Source organism: Thunnus thynnus, chromosome 17 (genome assembly GCF_963924715.1).
Source record: "Thunnus thynnus chromosome 17, fThuThy2.1, whole genome shotgun sequence".
Taxonomy (NCBI): Eukaryota; Metazoa; Chordata; class Actinopteri; order Scombriformes; family Scombridae; genus Thunnus; species Thunnus thynnus.
In genome coordinates, this window is record NC_089533.1 from 18,252,315 (window position 1) to 18,272,983 (window position 20,669).

At 36.2% G+C, this 20,669-nt stretch overlaps 2 protein-coding genes and 1 gene segment (V, D, J or C); all 3 read right to left on the reverse strand.

Moving 5' to 3' along the window:
* LOC137168337 (uncharacterized) overlaps nucleotides 1–20,669 on the reverse strand; it is an 85,189-nt gene that overhangs the window by 43,586 nt on the left and 20,934 nt on the right. The gene's annotated exons all lie outside the window — the stretch shown is intronic.
* LOC137168232 (uncharacterized) lies at nucleotides 803–12,006 on the reverse strand. The gene is made up of 5 exons (XM_067570757.1): nucleotides 11,964–12,006; nucleotides 11,605–11,881; nucleotides 9,545–9,898; nucleotides 4,269–4,372; nucleotides 803–1,494 (listed from the first exon to the last, which is right to left on the reverse strand). Exons 1-5 carry the CDS (start codon nucleotides 12,004–12,006, stop codon nucleotides 1,028–1,030), a joined length of 1,245 nt encoding a protein of 414 aa, XP_067426858.1. The 3' UTR covers nucleotides 803–1,027.
* Nucleotides 20,082–20,516, reverse strand: LOC137201482 (Ig heavy chain V region 5A-like). The segment is given in 2 exon segments: nucleotides 20,082–20,386; nucleotides 20,474–20,516. Coding segments are annotated over 2 exon segments (348 nt in total).

Here is a 20,669-nt window from a genome sequence, read left to right on the forward strand (position 1 = left end):
TAAAAGCAGCAGTCCTGTCCTATAGTCCATCATGTTAAACTGTGTGTCCACTGTTCTCTGTCATCCTCTCTGCAGTCAGATAAGTAGAGGTGGAAGACATCAAGGTTTTGCATTGACTCCTCCTCACAGGGAGAAGTAAACTGCAGTGGATTTGTCTCTCAATATTTTTTGGTGAAATTGGAGAATGGATGCTCACTGAAGAGGAGTCACTCCTCTACAGAGCTCTTTGCTATTTGTTTTTGACTTTCTGTGTTGTTGTATTTGTAAAAAGATTGCTACAGGAACACAATGATTTTAAAACGTGACAATAATTCTAATTATAATAAACTAATTAACCCTATTTGTAATAAAAATGCTGGAAACGTTCTTCTTTTTTCAGCCAGACAACTAATAAACTGACAATAATGAAAATAATAAAGCAGCAAATTATTATGAACAAATATATATAAATAATCTATTCTATTGATCTGTCACAATAGTTGTGATCATGTTGACTGTTAATCACAGGTTAGATAATGCAACACAGATTTTTTTTAATTGTAAAATGTCAAATGCCAATTTTAGGATTGTTTGTAAATGTAATTATGTATAGCAAATATTCTTTTTGTTAGCTCATTGTTCTACAATCTCAAAATTGTGTGAAATTGTACAAATGACTTAATTACACATTTTTGTATCACACGCATGATCTTTATGCATGTATTTATTAGGACATACAAGTACAGCTTCACTATACACAAAGCATTTAACTATCATCATTGTCAACTACCAACAGTCTTTTTACATCTTCTCTAAACATTGCTTCCAAGAAACAAAACATAAAACATCTTTTTCCTATGAAGAAAGAAATATGTCTCTACTTTAATTTTTTATATTCATGTAAGTTTCTACTGAATTTAAAGAGCAACTTGTAGGTTGAATCACTGGATTCACAATTTATGTATCACGAAAATTATCCTGTAAAATGTTAATGTATGATTTCATTAGTTTAATAAAAAATAAATTAAACAATATAACTCCTAAATATTCAGATAATAACAACAGAATTTCTGTGTCTGACAATAAAACAAATGTTCATCACAGTCAGTTTTATAAGAAAGATGATACTGAAGGAATGAATATTATCAGTGGTGGTAAATAGAGGAAGTAGTTTTTGTATGACTCTCTTATTACTGTCTCTCACTGTGTGTCTTCGGGCACAATAATACACTGCTGTGTCCTCAGTCTTCAGACTGTTCATCTGTAGATAGAGTTTACTGCTGGAGTCATCTCTGGAGATGGTGAATCTACTCTGGACTGACTGGGAGTAATAGATAGGATAACTGCTTGTGCCTATATAAGCAATCCACTCCAGTGCTTTTCCAGGAGCCTGTCTGACCCAGGCCATGTAGTAGCTACTGAATGTGAATCCAGAGGTTGCACAGTTCAATCTGTGGGATTCTCCAGGTTTTTTGACTGCTGGTTCAGATTCTGTCAGAGTCTGACCATCAATTCCTGTCAAGACAAAAAAAAGTAAACAGTCACTTTCTACATATGTTGGCAACAATTTGAAGACAGATTCAACCCAAGATCTGTAAATATTTTCACCTGTCCAGAAGACAGTTAGAAGCAGCAGTCCTGTCCTAAAGTCCATCATGTTAAACTGTGTGTCCACTGTTCTCTGTCATCCTACCATCCATCTGCAGTCACATAAATAGAGGAAGATATTTTGCATTGACTCCTCCTCAAATGGAGGAACTGGATCGGACTCGGACCTCAGTTCATGTTTGGTAGAGAATGTATGTTCACTGTGCAGGAATGAATCCTCCAAACTCTTATATTTCTAATCCCCTCAGTTAATTTTGAACACTGCAGTACTGTAAATGCTTGTCAACTGACTCATAAGGATTGTGATTCAATTTTCTTTAAAAAAAAAGAAAAATGATTCAAAGTTTTCAGTGCCTCTAAGGTATGTGATTGTTTAATTATACTGGAACAGAATAAAAGTTAAAAAATAAACACTTTACCCTTTAATAAACATATTTCTCTGTGTCATCTTTGTAAAAGGCACCACATCAGGTAACAAAAACACCATAGTAAAGAAAATGTGAATGAGTATGGAGGAACATGTAATATATGCAGATCAGTTTTGACATGAATCAATGTGAAAATAGTCTGATGTTAGATGAAAACCAATCCAATCACTTGTGGTCTTTCTTGATGTTACTTCTAGTGCACATGATTTATCATGATCAGTATGAGGATCAAACCCAGTCAGTTCTAGACCGCCCTCTAGAGGTTTGAAAGAAGTCAATGTGACCTGTGACACCTCATTTTCTACATGCGTGTTATCAAAAATCTTCTTTTTTTTATTGGTTAATTATTCTGCTCATTTTGTGTGCTTCTTGTTGTCATTTATTTTTTGTTGTATGTTCCTAAATTATGTTTGCTCGTTTTTTTTTTTTCCTTTTTTTATTGTTTGTTTTTCTCCTTAAGTTGAGGGGAGGTCAGTTGTATAAGCTTGTGGCTTCTTGACCTCTCATGAAACATCTCTTAACTTTCATTATCTGGATTTTATGCAGTATGTTTGTGCAAAAAAAAGAAACAGCGACATGTCTCAGCATGTAAGAAGACATGAATTTGTGTGACCTTAGAATTATAAGGTTCCACTTGACATTTTTGGCAAAACTGAATTATACACATGAAACTACTCTCACATTATTGACCCTAAAATTTGAGAAAAGAGGAGGTTCTATCAATCAGAAATCAATCTTAAACTTGGTGCCAAGATGTTTGATCTGCAAAGCGCCAATCAGCGCTTGTAATGTATGGGAATATATGGGAATGAGGTGGCTGTGGCTCAGGAGGATGAGCATGTCATCCATCAATCAGAAGGTCGGTGGTTCCTTGACTCTTGTCTGCATTTCGAAGTGTCCTTGTGCAAGATACTGAACCCCAAATTGCTCCCGATGGTTGCACCAGCATCCTGCCTGGTAGCTTGTCACCATCAGTGTGTGAGTGTGTGTGAAAGGGTGAGTGAGCAGCAGAATATATAGAGCTTTGGTTAAAAGCGTTATATAAACAGCCATTTACCATTTACCATGTAGACAGGAGGACCAATCAGGTTCTGTCTCTTTGCCATGTGACCTCACTGCTCTATGACTGTGGTTAAAGGAGCTGAAAATATTATGAATTGTTGCTAAATCTTAAGTTTTGAGACCTGCAAACTGATTCTTTTATCAGAATAATTATGTATGACACTGATACAAACACCAACTGAGTTGAAAGTCAGTGAACTCAGTAAGAAGCAGATATTTACCTTCATCTACCATGCTAGTCAGCAAGCTTTCTAAGTATAATTACTTTATTATCATGTTGACTTAAGTTTCAATGCTGTCAAAAATGACAGCATTGAAAGCCAAAATGTTAATATGTAAAAATATGAGATACATTCAGGCTGCTACAGTAGCTGTTGATGCTAACGCTATCTGCGTGCTGCTAACTGGGTTTGTGTCTGTTTAATGTTATTACTTGAGTCCTGCAGCAGACACAGTGATGACAGTGATTACATTCACAGTTCAGACACTGACAGAGACCCCAGTTTGTCAAAAAAGAAGTAACAAACAAAAAAGTAAATTTGGAAACCGAAAAAGACAGGAAATGCTCTGAAAAGAAGAGAAACAGACAGACAGCAGCAAAAGACCAACAACAAAACAAACCAAATAAATGTATGGCCATAACATTAACCTATCATACTGTCGAGTTATCAAGGACAGTGAGGAAAATGAGCTACTTCCCGGCAGCAAATCCTATGGTCTGCCCACCAGACTGATGCGGTCTGTCTGATACCCAACGATTTGCACTGTGGACCAACATAGCTATTATACATTTTGATGTGAGACTGGGTTGACTCATGCCTAAACCTAAGCAACCTAACCAACAAACGAAACAAGTCCTAGCCAATCAGAGGCAGAGTAGGGCGAGTAAGTCTGTCGCCATCCAGAGGAAAAACATTTTGCCTCCAGCATGAGAAGGTTCTATCTGCAGTCTTACACTAACGTTAGCTTGTAACACTTCCGTCTCCTTATGGACTTATGTCTCTCATTGGCTATTGTGGTCCTGCTTGAAAAGTAGTGACGTAATCATCCAGATTTTAACTCCTAAATATCAAACATGTTTGAAATTATCGGGGCGGCTCTGATGAGTCTGCAAGCAGTTCTGGAGGTTTAAGATTGGATCTGTAAACTCCTCACATTAGCAGATAATCTGGGCAGAACATGAGTACTGACCGTGGTCCCAGACCAGATTTTTCCTCTGATTGTCTGGAGGGGTGAATCGGGGATAAACCAGCCCAGAACTCCTGTAGTCTGAGCCTGCAATAAGACATCTCCATCTACATGACTAGAAAGACAAGCTGAGTAAATTTTGAAAAGTTATTATTAGATATGTTTTAAAGTGAGGATTGCTGTTTCTAAAATTGAACAGCTTCAGTTATACTGTAGTCTTCACATAATAATAAATACATTGGGGGTTAAAGATCTCTTCAATAACAGAAAACATATGTACAAATATTTTTTCTTACTCACTGTAAGTATGTATGTATTGTATTTGCTGCAAAAAGAAATACAGTGACAGCAGTTAGGATCATGTAAATAGTGTGAAAACCTAATCTTGCATAAAAGATTTAATGGTTTCAGTGTTTGCAGGTGTTTAAAGCCACAGACATGGAGCCTCGAGATAAACAGCTGCTCAGGAACTGAAACCTGTGTGACGATATGCAAAAAACTAAATCTTGTAACTTAGAAGAAAACTATTTTAGTTCATGCATGATGAATTACTTTCTTTAGCAATAATCATCACATTTTGCCTTTATCTGTGGTGGTTACACATGTGTTATGAATAAAAAACTAAATCAACTATAAAGTAGTTGGTTGACAAGGTAAACACTGTAAAAAATAAACAAAACAAATAAAGACACAATTTATGTGAATCTGATCCTGCCTGTAGATGGATGTGGCTTCCTTTTCCTCATATTCTGATTTAGAAAACTTTATTGCCTGTTTTATTCTGTGAATGTGGAGATAAGTCAGACAGATTAGTAGAGGTGGAAGATGTATAAATGTTTGCATTAACTCCTCTTCACAGGAAGGAGAGAATCAGATTGATCACTGTACTGACACATTTGTAGAACAAACAGGAGTAAGAAAACCTTATTATATTAATCCATTCACCTTCTGAACTCCATCACACATTACTGCTGAGAGAAGAATCATATAAGAAAGGAGGACAATAAGGAGGACATTGTTTTAGATCAAAAATCCCAAGAAGTGTTTCTTACTGCAGGATTTGTTGTTTATGTGACTTTAATTACACTCTCACAAACACAAGAATAAACAGTCAGATAAGTAGAGGTGGAAGACATCAAGGTTTCGTATTGATCCTCCTTGCAGGGAGGAAACAACCGGATTGGATTTGTCCATCATTTAGACCTGTTGTTTGTTGAACTCAGACTATTACAATATATAGTCAGAGAGTCGTGACTCTTGCCAAATTAATCAATACTTTTATGCAATGTGAATTTAAAATTTGTCCTGAATTTGATTCAGAAGTTACATTTTTGCTCTGAATTGTTGTTGTCTGGAAATAGTTTTTTGTTGCATCATCAAGGTTTTGCATTGACTCCTCCTCACAGGAAGGAGAAAGCTGGGTTGGATTTGGCCGTCAAAGACCTTGCTTGTTGAACACACACAATTTTAATTTTCTGTACAGTGAGAGTTGTAACTAGAAACTAATTAATTTTATTCATGCAGTATGGAAATGAAATTTGTCCTGAATTTGAATTGTCTTCAGAAGTTACATTTTCTGAATTTTGATTTTGTTAGATTTTGTTCTTATAAATATTAGATATTAGAAAAATCCCCAAACAGTACAAGCTACAAGCAGAAACATAACACACAACTAAAAACTCTACCACATATATTAAAAAAAGTTTTGCTGCCAAATTGTTGAGATTCCCCCAAAACAAATTCATATGATTTCTTATCATTGTAACACAAAATCTCAAATAACGTAGACATTATATGTTGTTTACCTCAAACTAAACCTATAATGTGATTTTCATACTACAAGAACTGAAACTAATGGCTGTTTGGACATCTAAAGAACTGATGATGCAATCTCTAGAATAATAATAATAATTATTACTTATTTACTATTCAATTATTCATATGTTGCATTGGACAAAAGTATTTTTAAAAAATGTTACAAAGTGACTTACTGTAAAACAAGGATAATAATAATGTAAGATTAAAAAATAACAAAATCTAAATTATTATAGATGGAGTGAAATGATGAAAAAAATGGATTGTATGTTAATTGTATGAGTCACATGGTTTCTGGGTATTTGTGCAGGTCTGTTGGTGGTTTGTATCACTGTGGGGCGACGTTATTGTAAGTTTTTTTTTTTTTTTTAAAGTAATAACATTTCAAAAGAAAAATCCCAAAACAGTGCACACTACAAGCAAAAACTGTACTGGAAACAACTACTGGAAAGTTAATCATATACAAAAAAAAGTTTTCAGCCAACTCTGAATTGCTGGATTCCAGAGTCTTCCCAGAACAAATGAGCAAAATAATTTCTGTTCTTATCATGACACAAGATCTTAGCTTTGACAAAAAAATACTTAATAGGATATATGATATGCTGCTTTCCTATCTCAAACAAGGTCTACAAGGGGATTTTCATACTGTACATGAACTGAAACCAATGGTTGATTGAACATCTAAACATTGATAAATGTATTGAAGATGAAGAATGAAGATGACGGGTTCTAGTGTGTTTTTTTCTCCAGCTCACAAAAACAGAAAGTGGAAGTTGGTTGATCATTAAAAAAACTTAATTTTCTATAGTTTTACATAGACGTGATACATGATACATGTCACGGGGGAGCCCCATGCCCTAAAGGCACATATGCCACACACACACACACACACACACACACACACACACACACACACACACACATGCATCAGCAGCCCTCTCCTCTCAATCTTATTGTTGGTCAGAGATGATTGTTGGAGATTTTTATCCCAAAGTTTGTTTATTTAGTGTGTAGGTGTTTGCTAAAATTGACTTGCATTGACAATGCACACATTTAAAATGTTGTGGTAAAAAAGAAGACACATTGTAGTTGTGTTATAAGTACTCAGTTTATTGAGTTTAAATTTTGCTTCACCTGTTTTCTCTGTTGTGCTTTCTCTTCCTCTGTCAGACCAGGAACTGGCAAACTGGAGCCAGTGCAGTTCATCTGGTTAAGTAGAGGGGTTCTCAGGGGAAGAGACTAAGTGTGGTAGAGTGGGAGGGGTGTTTTGCCTCTTTTGGGGTATTTGACTGTTAAAGTACTCTTTTTAAGGAAAAACAGGTTTTAGACTAAACTTCAATGAATTTCTATTTGACAGTATATTGTTATTTAACACTGCTGTCCTCGTTAGTGTTTTGTAAGAGATAATTGATATTGTTCTCTTGAGTAGGTGGAGTCCACCTGTATAAGAGGGAGAAGTCTGGGGTGACTCGAGGCTTTTCTGGTCATACAGAGACAGACACAGCTTCAGTCTGCAGCTCCTGCCTTGGGCCTAATCTCAGGGGGTATAATCAAAGTGCAGTTTAGAGTTGATTTCTTTATTTGTGTGTGTGTATTCTCCTATTTTTGAGAAAAGGGTTATTTTTTTATTTTTGGTTAATTAGTTGTTGTCGTTTTTTTCCATTTTGGCCAGATATTCATGTCCACTGTAAATATCTGCACACTCCACTGATGGCAAATAAAATTCACTTGGACTGCTGAACTCTGCCTGTACCTCCTCATTTTTTGTGCCTGGCTGCTCGGCCAACCCTCACAATACATGACACCATGAAGGCTGAAGAGGAGTGATTCAGTGAACTTACTAACACTGTAGTTATTCAGATTATAATATATTGTTAATCTTTTTAAATGAAGTTATGGAAAAGACATGACTTTTGGGGGTTTCACTGCTTCCTTTTAAAAGCAAGGTGCATGTTGAAATGTTGCTGTTATTCGTTCCTCAATATTCTACATAGAGACATTATGAGTCAGAGAAATAAGAGACTATTTAGCAAAAGCATTGACTTGTGCATTTTTAGCTGACACCAATCTCTTTTAATACATGATGGTTTAATGTTTAATAATGTCTAGTAGTGTAATCCATTTGTTCCATAATGTCATATATCAGTGATTATAATGTTCTAGTATCTATATTATTGCATCATGCAATCAGTGTTTTTTATTACTCTTTTTTTCCACATTCACTCAGTCTATGAGATTCTCCAGACCTTTTAACCACTGATTCAGACTCAGTCAGTGTTTGACCCTCAGCACCTACAGAAAGTTAAACTGCTCATTAGCTACTGTCATGCAGCCATAATTTCTTTATACCAGGTTTGTCAGAAAAACAACGGTTATCCAGACTGCACAACCATTGACTCTGGCTGGATGAGATCAATACTGTACACACCTTTGGAAAGAGAAAATCAACATTATCTCCATCATTCATCTGACTATTCAGTGTTTCTAATGTGTTTATTAGTGTGAATCCACTGAAAGCTCCTCACAGGATCCAGCTGCCAGCAGCAGCATCAGAGCTGCAGAGAACATGGTTGATGTTGAAGCTGAACTGATGTGAGCTCTTCTGTCCTCTCACTGACACACACACACACACACACACACACACTTCACTTCCTTATGAGTCACATTTATTTGCATATCATTGAATTAATAATTATCTATTTCTTGTTGATTCTATTTTTCACTTTGAGGTGAAGAGTTCAGTCTTTCTTATCAAGTTTCCAGACTGAATATATAGTGTGTACTATGATATATTGTTAATTTAGTGAACTTAAAATGGTGCTACGATTTTATTTAAAATGAATTACCATTTATTCATGTATTATTGTAGATAAACTGATTTTAGTCTAATACTGAGTGTTGCATGGATAAGATTTTGTGTAATAATGGATAAAAACACATTATCATCCACAAAAATCATTAATAAATATTTATCAAAATCTGTCTTTGGTGAGTCTACTGTGAATGAATTGAAAGTTATAAATAGTCTCACAAGGATATGAATATGTAATTTTAATTAAACATTTATTACTGTATATGTAAATTCATCATTTGCCAAGCATTCAGGAGCTGTGTGGAGGTTTGGAGTTTTACATATACTTTTTTGTTGTATCAGTGTTGCACATATTTGAAGCCACAGACATTCAGAGCCTCTAGAGAGCTGCTCAGATACTGAAATTCAAGTTAAATAAATAAAAATGTTGCTTTATGTAAGAAGACAATTAAAATCTTTCTGAAGAACTGTTGTTAGGATTCTTTGTTTAAAAACCCAATTAGCATATTATTGGTTCCAAGAAGGTGTTTGGGTGTGACGGAATGACATCATTTACTTGAACTAACTGAACTGACAACATTATTCATGTGAGTTAAAGGGGGTCTGATGAGTATTGTAGGATTTTGTACAGCTGCTCAACCAACTCAGTCACTGTGAGTCTCGAGCACAATAATAAACAGCAGAATCTTCAGTCTTCAGACTGTTCATCTGCAGATACAGCTGCTGTCTGCTGTCGTCTCTGGAGATGGTGAACCGGCCTTGAACTGACTGAGAGTAGTATGTGCTACCACCACTACTGATAGATGCAACCCACTCCAGTCCTTTTCCAGGAGCCTGTCTGATCCAGGCCATGTAGTAGCTGCTGATTGTGAATCCAGAGACTGTACAGGTCAGTTTGTGGGATTCTCCAGGCTTTTTAACTGCTGGTTCAGATTCTGTCAGAGTCTGACCATCAACACCTGTCAAGACAGAAAAAGGAAAATAATCAGTTTCTTTAAGCTGGTAACTTTTTAACAACAACTTCAACTCAAGATATGTGAAGATCTTCACCTGCCCAGCAGATAGTTAAAAGCAGCAGTCCTGTCCTATAGTCCATCATGTTAAACTGTGTGTCCACTGTTCTCTGTCATCCTCTCTGCAGTCAGATAAGTAGAGGTGGAAGACATCAAGGTTTTGCATTGACTCCTCCTCACAGCAAAGAGAGAACTGCATTGAACTTTCAACATTCAACATGATAATGAAGTTTTAATACAAAAAAGTAACTCCTGAAAAAATGTTTTTCATAGTGTTATACTTTGTTTTATTTCTTTTATCTTTTATCTCTCTCACAAACTTTTCATAAGTCATATTCAGAACTTAAGACAAAAGAAAACCCCAGTAGGCATAAAAGTGAAGAAAACTGATGAAAATACGTCAAAACTATGTAACCCCTCAGTACATGGATATCATTTATCTCTATCTTCTTTAGTCAAAAATAATAAAATATCCAATCAAAAATATAAACTCTTTTACTTTGTGTAAAACAAAAGTCGCAGTGGAAAGTAAACAATTTGTCATTTTCTTTGCAGTTGGATCAGTGAAGTTGGAAGTCAACCAAGTTTTGAATTGACTCGTCCTCACATGGAGGATAGAATTTGGTCTTTTGTTTGCTGTGCAAAACAAAATGTAATAATTTCAACACAAGCTAAATTAATTTTGAATTAGGCAATCTATATTTGAAACTTCTATTTAATCAGAATTGTCTTCACAAGTTGAATTTTGTGTTTGAAGTTTGAGTTGCAACCATCTTGTGTTGTTGGATATCAGAGTATCACTCAACAAATACATATTTTTAACACACTCGCAACTGAATTATCATGACACAAAATCTTAACTTTGCTAAAACATGAGATGAATCTCATCTCAGATAATTAAAATGATTTTCATACACACGAACAAAAACCAATGGCTGCCTACAAGAAAGGACATCTAAAATCTGATGAACCATTTTTAAAAATGGTGAACATTAATCTACAATATGCAGAGGACTAAGACATCAAACAACCTGTTTTAATTTATAATCATTAATAACAGTGCAGAGGAGCAAGAAAGAAGTAACATTGTTGTTAGTTGTTTATAACTTAATTTTATTTTAATACCACAGCCTATTTAACTTATTTACAGTTTGCTAATATTTTGATCTACTGAGGTCACCTGTAATGTTTGCATCTATACTGGAGACAGATCGTACCAAAGACTGTGAAAGTGTTCTGTAAAGCTCTTGTATTCTCACAAATAAAAGAAGAAAATGTTACATTTCTTGTCCTGTTCAGTCCTTCCTCTCATTGTTAGTCCAGACTGACAAAAATAATTTATGTGGAGCCACAAACTAAAATTAAAAGTGTCATAAAAACAGATTATTTATGTTTCATTTAATGTTTGATGAAGAGCTTTTAAAGTGTAGCTGTCAACTGAAATGATGCTGCAACAAATTCACCACTTGAACTATAAGGAAGAGAGAACACTTTTTGATAAATGCCTCCACTGTATTATTTTATATTATTATAATGTTGTTTCTTTCTTGTATTGTAACAGTGAACTGGTGTTAAAATCATTAGTGGTCTGAGGGCTCCTCCTCTGGTGGCTTCATGTTACAAGTGTTCAGGCACTGAGGGGTTTTTGTTCAGGTCTGCTGATGGTTTGTGTTATTGTGGGTCTCTGGCACAGTAATACACAGCAGTGTCTTCAGGCTGCACATTCTGTCCGTTTAGAGTCACTGTGTTGCTGGAAGAGTCTAAGTCGATACTGAACTTGTTCTTTAATGAATCTTTGTAGGCAGAGCCTCCAGTATATCTACTTCCAATCCACTCCAGTCCTTTCCCTGCAGGCTGTCTGATCCAAGCTGTCCAATAGCTGCTAAGAGAATAAGAGACCTGACAGGTGATGGTCAGACGTTGACCTGCCTGCACAGTCACTGAGGCTGGCTGTGTCAACTGTTGACACTTCACACCTGTTAAAAGAAGAAAATGTTTTGTGACAAAATATCAAAATAAAGAAGAACTGCTGACTATGACAAATCCAGTGAGACTCACAGGATCCAGCTGCCAACAGCAGCAGCAGGGCGACAGAGAACATGGTTGAAGGTGATCTGATGGGAGCTTCTCTTCTTCTGCTGCAACTGACAGCATGATATCAAGTGTTTATAGCAGACTGTGAGGAAGTTCACTTTGCATAAAGAAGGATACTGACAGGCTATAAAAGAGGGATGGACTGTTGTGTCACACATAGTCAACTTGGAATTGTGTTATTAGCATTTATTTTGACACATACAAATGTATTACTTAAAACAGTAACTTAAAGTTAATGTTCTTTCATTCTTCACAAAACTTCTAACACAAGTCAGACAAATGCATTTAAACTCAAATAAACAGACAATTTAATTTTTCCATTCTTCCTCAGCTACAGAGAACATCAGAGATACACAAGAACATGTCTGAGATAATAAAGCTGTTTTATCAGATTGTCTAACCATCATTTCTGAAATAATATCATATCATTTCTTCAAACCTTTTCCTGTCCTTAATCAGGATCTTATCTCTGTCAGGTAGTTGAGTAATGTACACTGGATTGTCCAAATTTGTAGCCCATTGTACAGGTCCAGTTATTATTTGACTTTCGAGGGAAAAAGCCACAAATTTCTGGCAACAAATTAAACAATATAAAAGTGTATGCACCCTTTCTCTGCTTAAAGAGTTTAAATAAACACTAGTTAGTCCTTGGCTCTAGTAATGCTATGGTTTCAGAATAGATAAATAAGTATAGTTCTGCATTAGTGTTATTTGTAGTAGTATAAAGTAAATCATTATTATTACAATGATACATCTGTTAAGATGGATTAAAACTGAACTGAACTGAACTTAGAACTGTTGTCAGTGATACACAGAGGAGAAAAATAGATGTTTTAAGTCTTGAATTATTTCTTTTCGGTTTTTACTGTTTGTTAATGTGTATGTGCGTGTTTTTGCATGTGACTGTATGGTCCAGCATTTACTCTTTACATATTGTACTGTATTACTCTACTTTATTATTTCCATACAACTGAACACACAAAACAAGTGAGATAGTTGGGGTCTATCAGCCCAGTAAGGATGAGTACTGTGGCTCTAATAATAATCAGCAGAATCTTCAGTCTTCAGACTGTTCATCTGCAGATACACCTGCTCTCTGTTGTTGTCTCTGGAGATGGTGAACCGGCCTTTAACTGACTCAGAGTAGTAGATGTAGCTACTGGTCTCACTGATAGTAGCAACCCACTCCAGTCCTTTTCCAGCAGCCTTTTTGATCCAAGCATTCCAGTAATGGCTACTGAATCCTGAATATGTGCAGGTCAGTCTGTGAGATTCTCCAGACCTTTTAACCACTGATTCAGACTCAATCAGTGTTTGACCCTCAGCACCTACAGAAAGTTAAACTGTTTATTAGCTACTGTCATGCAGCCATAACATCTTTATACCAGGTCGTCAGAAAAACAACAATGGTTCTTACCTGTCCAGTTAATTGACAGGATGAGAAAAACAACCAAATAATCAGGTCTGATCATTGTAAAAGCAAATTGTCTCTGTCCAGTCTGCAGCGTGTATGTCAGTGATTTAGTCTCTGTCATTCATTCTGCAACACATATGTAGAGATGAAAGAGATCAGAGATTTGCATTGACTCCTTCTTCTCAAAGAGAAACACACCACATCACACATATCTCTAGATAAAAATCAAAAACTGGGACATTTAGAACATATTTCTATATTTCAATAATAATTTTAACATTTATGATGAAGATGATCTCAGATTATTCCACTTTAACATGAATTCTTACCCAATTTAGATTCAGTCATATATTCTGATCAGCAGTATTTGTGGGCAATTTATATATTATTCATAAATGTCAATTTACAGTATGTTTGTAATTTCAGACCTACTGTACAAAACGATTTATGGGACCATTATTAACCATTACTTTTTTAAAAAGGTACATTTAACCCTAAAAAACAGGAAGTCACAAACACCAACATCAGCTGTTGCTTTCACAGTGTGCATTCATGTGTGCGTGTGTTTACATGTTTAGAGGTGTTGTCATTATTCTCCTTAGTTAGTTTTATTCCAAACCATATCTTCTACTGCCACCTATAGGTCTTTGTAAAAACATCATCTGTGGAGTTTTTGTAAAGCCTCTCTGCTTACTTTAACCAGTGTGTATTTGGCACAGTAATACACAGCAGAGTCCTCTGGCTTTAAGTTGGACAGTCTCAGATACACCATGTTGTTGTTGTTATCTCTGGTGATTTCTATCCGTCCTTGCACACTGCTGGAATAATCAGTTTTACTTGCATCGCTATAAATGAGGCCCTTCCATCCCAGTGCTTTTCCTGCAGGTTGTCTGATCCAGTTCATACTGCAGCAGCTAAATGTAGACTGAGAGTCTCTCCAGGCTTTTTCACCACTGAACTGGAAGGAATGGACTCCATACTCTGACCTGTAGAACCTGATGAGATGAAAGGAGAGATGAACCACAGAAGAAAGTGAGACAAACAGTCATCTGGGAAGTTTTCTGGTATCACTGACTGACCATCAGTTGATGTTGTCTGATAAAAGATAAAACAACAAGAAGCAGGAGAACTCACAGGACAGAGAGAGAGCAACCAGCAGAAGAGTGAATGTGTTCATCATCCTGAGGCTGGAGATGTGACCTCTGATGCTCCACAAGAACAACAAGACCAGTCAGCAGGACAGAAGTACACTGCACACACTGAAGATTTGCATCAGAGTATCATGGGGAGGGAGTGGCTCATTTACTGGCAGTCTGTTAGAGTTTAAGTTAAGTTTTTGTTGTTGTTTTTTTTTAATATAGCTTGTGCTTCCTCCTACAATATGACACCCAGAGACTTGAGCGCTTATTTATTTATACTGTTTGAAGTTTTGTTATAAACCCAAAAATAGTCAGAAAGACTGTCTGTATGGTACATGTTAAGTTGTAATCATGTATCAATGATATGAGGGAAATTAAGGTATTTGTTCTGGCCTGCTGGTGGTTTGTATCACTGTAGAGTTTACATGTGCACAGAAATAAACAGTTGTGTCATCAGGCTGCAGATTCAGTTAATGTCACTTTTCTAGTAGAAAGGTTTGTGTGGTGAAGAACTTGTTCTTCAGAACATTATTTGGATCAATTCTGCCTCCTCCCCACCAATTCAAAATCCAATCCATTAGTTTTCCTTCACGCTGTCTGATCCAACCTGTTGCATAGCTGCTATCAGTCAGAGAATAACCAGAGACCTGACAGGTGATGGTCAAAGACTGTCCAGGCTGCACAACCATTGAGTCTGGCTGGATGAGATCAATACTGTACACACCTTATTAAAATAACTCAAAAGAAGAATTTGAATTGCTGACAAACACACTTAGACTGATGATGAAAGCAAAATTTTCTGTAGTTTGACTAATTACTATAACATTAACATCAAGTTGGTGGTTTATGATTCAGATTGAATGTTGTTTATTTTCAAATAATGGTGTTTTGGGAGAGAAGCTGCATTTCTTTAGACTGATTTCTTGTCAGATGATGAGCTTTTGAAGACAAGTTGGCAACTGAATTTATTTAATTAATTGAACAATTTAATGTTCAATAATGTATAATAGTGTAATTCACTGAGTTTCACTGAGTGTCATGTATCAGTGATTATAATGTCAAAGTCTTTACATAGATGGAAACAGTTGCTGCCAAATTAAATTAAGACAAACATTTAGAAAAATCTAAAGGCTGTTTCTCTCTTTACTGTAACAGTGAATTAGTGTTGAAATCATTAGTGGTCTGAGGGCTCCTCCTCTGGTGGCTTCATGTTACAAGTGTTCAGGCACTGAGGGGTTTTTGTACAGGTCTGCTGATGGTTTGTGTTATTGTGGGTCTCTGGCACAGTAATACACAGCAGTGTCTTCAGGCTGCACATTCTGTCCGTTTAGAGTCACTGTGTTGCTGGAAGAGTCTAAGTCGATACTGAACTTGTTCTTTAGTGAATCTTTGTAGTCTGTGGTGTATCCAACACGTGCACTTCCAATCCACTCCAGTCCTTTCCCTGCAGGCTGTCTGATCCAAGCTGTAGCATAACTGCTCACAGAGTAAGAGACCTGACAGGTGATGGTCAGACGGTGACCTGGTTGCACAGTCACTGAGGCTGGCTGTGTCAACTGTTGACACTTCACACCTGTGGAGGAAAACATGTTGAGTATTGACTCAGTGCAACAATAGTGAACAGTCAGTGTGCTGTGATCATACTGTCAGTGTCTCTGCCTCAGTGAGACTCACAGGATCCAGCAGCCAACAGCAGCAGCAGAGCTACAGAGAACATGATTGGTATTGAAGGTGATCTGATGGGAGCTTCTCCTCTTCTGCTGCAACTGACAGCAAGTATTTATAGCAGACTGTGAGGAAGTTCACTTTGCATAAAGAAGGACACTGACAGGCTATAAAAGAAGGATCCTGCAGAAATTCTGACACTTTTATTAGGAACACATATATTATGATGCACGTTTATGGAAAAACTATTATTATTTAGAATGTTTTCTTACAGTTTTTGTTTTTTGTTCTTCACAACACAGACAAACACATTTACATCAACTGACAATTTAAACTCTTTTCAGACATGGATTGACAGACACTCAGATTTACATAAAAATGACCCTGCTGCTTATTTGGACATGTGACTGACATGGTAAAAAATCAACAAGATTAATGTAAAGAGGTGCATGTCTAAGAGGAGCTTTAGAGATCAGAGCTGTTAATAAAGAGAGACTGTGTATTCTGAGTGTTTAATGATGTTAAACTGACATTTTTCTGGAAATACTGAATGTAAATTTTTTGACTTGGTTTGACATGATGAGATTTTGTACAATGTTGCTCCGTTGTCACTTTTATATAGTGAAAATTGCAAATTGGCAAATATCAACTTTGGCATTTTAATACACATTCAATACATTTATGTTTTTTTTATCTTTAAATTTTTGTGCTTTATCTTATTTTTGCTCTTATTCTAATATACATTCTTGATTGCAACTATCTGTTTTAGCACAGCCTCAGGAGTATGTCACCCTGCATTTCAATGCACATATTGTATCAACATGTGATGAACAAAACCTTTGAATTTTCTAAAATGTACTAATTTCATTGTTGTTTGAGTGGAGCATCAGAATTTTCATCTTCTGGGATAATAATCTTAAATCTTGACACAGAAGTTGAAAGTTTTTTGGGTCTTTTTTTGGCAAAATTATGAAAAAAAAAGTTTTTTTCTTTGCGTGGAGAAGAAAATGGTCTTTAAACTTAATCAATAAGCATCATAAAACACTGATATAAAATGAAATTAATCACATCCTTGTAATCTGGAAAAGTCAAGTGTCTAAGGGCTCTTGATATAGACACCAAGTCAAACAAAATTGACTTAGAGAAAACATTTAAATAACCAACAACTTCTCTGTCAGAGAGTAACTGGACACATATACTCTGCTGAATATTATTAATTTAATTTTACATTTACAACATCTGCCTGGTTGAGTCTTGCTGGTTTCTGGGTATTTGTGCAGGTCTGTTGGTGATTTGTATCACTGTGGGGCGGTGTACACAGTAATACACAGCTGTGTCCTCAGACTGCAGATTCAGTCCTTTTATTGTCGCTGTTTGAGCAGAAGTGTCTCTGCTGTAGCTGAACTTGTTCTTCAGAGCATTATTTTGATAAAAGTCACCTCCTCCCCACTGATGGAAAATCCAGTCCATTGGTTTTCCTTCATGCTGTCTGATCCAACCTGTTGCATAGCTGTTATCAGTCAGAGAATAACCAGAGACCTGACAGGTGATGGTCAAAGACTGTCCAGGCTGCACAACCATTGAGTCTGGCTGGATGAGATCAATACTGTACACACCTGTGGAAAGAGAAATCAACATTATCTCCATCATTCATCTGACTATTCAGTATTTCTAATGTGTTTATTAGTGTGAATCCACTGAAAGCTCCTCACAGGATCCAGCTGCCAGCAGCAGCATCAGAGCTGCAGAGAACATGGTTGATGTTGAAGCTGAACTGATGTGAGCTCTTCTGTCCTCTCACTGACACACACACACACACACTTCACTTCCTTATGAATAACACTTATTTGCATATTGTTGAATAAATAATTATCTATTTCTTAGAACTTCTATTTATCACCTTGAGGTAAGGAGTTCAGTCTTTCTTCTCAAGTTTCCAGACTGAGTATGTACTTAAACATGATATATGATTAATTTAGTGAACTTATAATGGTGGTATGATTTTGTTTAAAATGACATTTAATATAATTAACCATCTATTAATGTATTAATGCAATTAAACTGATTTTAGTCTATTATTAAGTGTTGCAAGGATAAGATATCACAATAGTTGGATTTGTGTAATAATGGATTAAAACACATTATCATCCACAAAAAACATTGATAAATCATTTTCAAAATCTGTCTTTGATGACTCTACTGTAAATCTATGTTTAAAATAGTCTGACATGGTGGAAATTATATTTATGTCTACTTTTAATTCTAAAAATTTTGTATTTATTGACTTTACCCGTATAGTTAAATTCATCATTTGCCAACGAAATGTGAAGTGACAACAAAATCATGTAACAGTATGAGTTTTTTGCAGCTGTGTGGACGTTTGGAGTTTTACATAAAATACTTTTAATGGTTTCAGTGTTGCAGATGTTTGAAGCCACAGACATAAAGATAAACTTGAGCCTCTAGCGAGATGCTCATATACTGAAATTCATAAAAAAAAGTTTACATGAGAAGAGAATTAAAATCATTATTAACAGTTATTGTTAAAAATTATTCTCTCTCAGGAAATGTGCTTTAAAACCAAATTATAATATCACTGTTTCCAAAAAGGATGTTTGGGTTTGAAGGAATTACATCATTTTCTTGAACCACCCGAGCTGAGAAAAGACATGATTCATGTGAGTTAAAGGGGGTCTGATGAGTACTGTAGGATTTTGTACAGCTGCTCAACCAACTCCAGTCACTGTGAGTCTTGAGCACAATAATAAACAGCAGAATCTTCAGTCTTCAGACTGTTCATCTGCAGATACAGCTGCTCTCTGCTGTCGTCTCTGGAGATGGTGAACCGGCCTTGAACTGACTGAGAGTAGTACTTGCTGCCACCACCAAAACTGCTGATAGCTGCAATCCACTCCAGTCCTTTTCCAGGAGCCTGTCTGATCCAGGCCATGTAGTAGCTCCTGAATGTGAATCCAGATGTTGTACAGGTCAGTTTGTGGGATTCTCCAGGCTTCTTAACTGCTGGTTCAGATTCTGTCAGAGTCTGACCATCAACACCTGTCAAGACAGAAAAAGGAGAATAATCAGTTTCTTTAAGTTGATAACTTTTTAACAACAACTTCAACTCAAGATCAGTGGAAATCTTCACCTGCCCAGCAGATAGTTAAAAGCAGCAGTCCTGTCCTATAGTCCATCATGTTAAACTGTGTGTCCACTGTTCTCTGTCATCCTCTCTGCAGTCAGATAAGTAGAGGTGGAAGACATCAAGGTTTTGCATTGACTCCTCCTCACAGGGAGGACAGAACCGGATTGAATTTTTGAAATTGCTATACCAATTTTGATATTAAGTTCATACTTATTATCATTAAGTTTTAATAGAAAAAGTACCCTCTGAACAAATGTTGCTATTTTTGTTTCTTGTCCTGTTCAGTCCTTCCTCTCATTGTTAGTCCAGACTGAAAAGTAATTTATGTGGAGCCACAAACTAAAACTAAAAGTCACATAAAGAAAGATTATTTATGTTTCATTTCTTGTTACATGAAGACTTTTTTAAAGTGTAGTTGTCAGTTGAAATAATGCTGCAACAAATTCACCACTTGAAATAAAAATATTGTGAGTCAGGAAGAGAGAACACTTTTTGGTAAATGCCTCTACTGTATTATTTAATATTATTATAATTATGTATCATGTTATATATGTTTTGCTTTTTTCACGGTTAAATGTGTTCAAAGACGGTTTCCTGTTATTGTAACAGTGAACTGGTGTTGAAATCATTAGTGATCTGAGGGCTCCTCCTCTGGTGGCTTCATGTTACAAGTGTTCAGGCACTGAGGGGTTTTTGTTCAGGTCTGCTGATGGTTTGTGTTATTGTGGGTCTCTGGCACAGTAATACACAGCAGTGTCTTCAGGCTGCACATTCTGTCCGTTTAGAGTCACTGTTTTGCTGGAAGAGTCTAAGTCGATACTGAACTTGTTCTTTAGTGAATCTTTGTAGTGAGAGCCTCCAGTATATCTCATTCCAATCCACTCCAGTTCTTTCCCTGCAGGCTGTCTGATCCAAGCTGTGTAATAGCTGCTAAGAGAATAAGAGACCTGACAGGTGATGGTCAGACGTTGACCTGGCTGCACAGTCACTGAGAATGGCTGTGTCAACTGTTCACACTTCACACCTGCGAAGAAAACAAGAAAATATTTTGTGACAAATTATCAAAAAACAGGAAGAACTGCTGACTATGAAAAAAAACAAAGAAACTCACAGGATCCAGCTGCCAACAGCAGCAGCAGAGCTACAGAGAACATGGTTTATGGTGAAACTGATGTGCTGTGATCTCCACTGACAGTCTGATGTGAAGTTTTTATATCTGAGAACCAAGGAGGATCACTGAGTTTGCATAAAATCAAACACATGAAGCATTAATGTTGGTCTAAATGGAGACTAATAGTCTGATGACT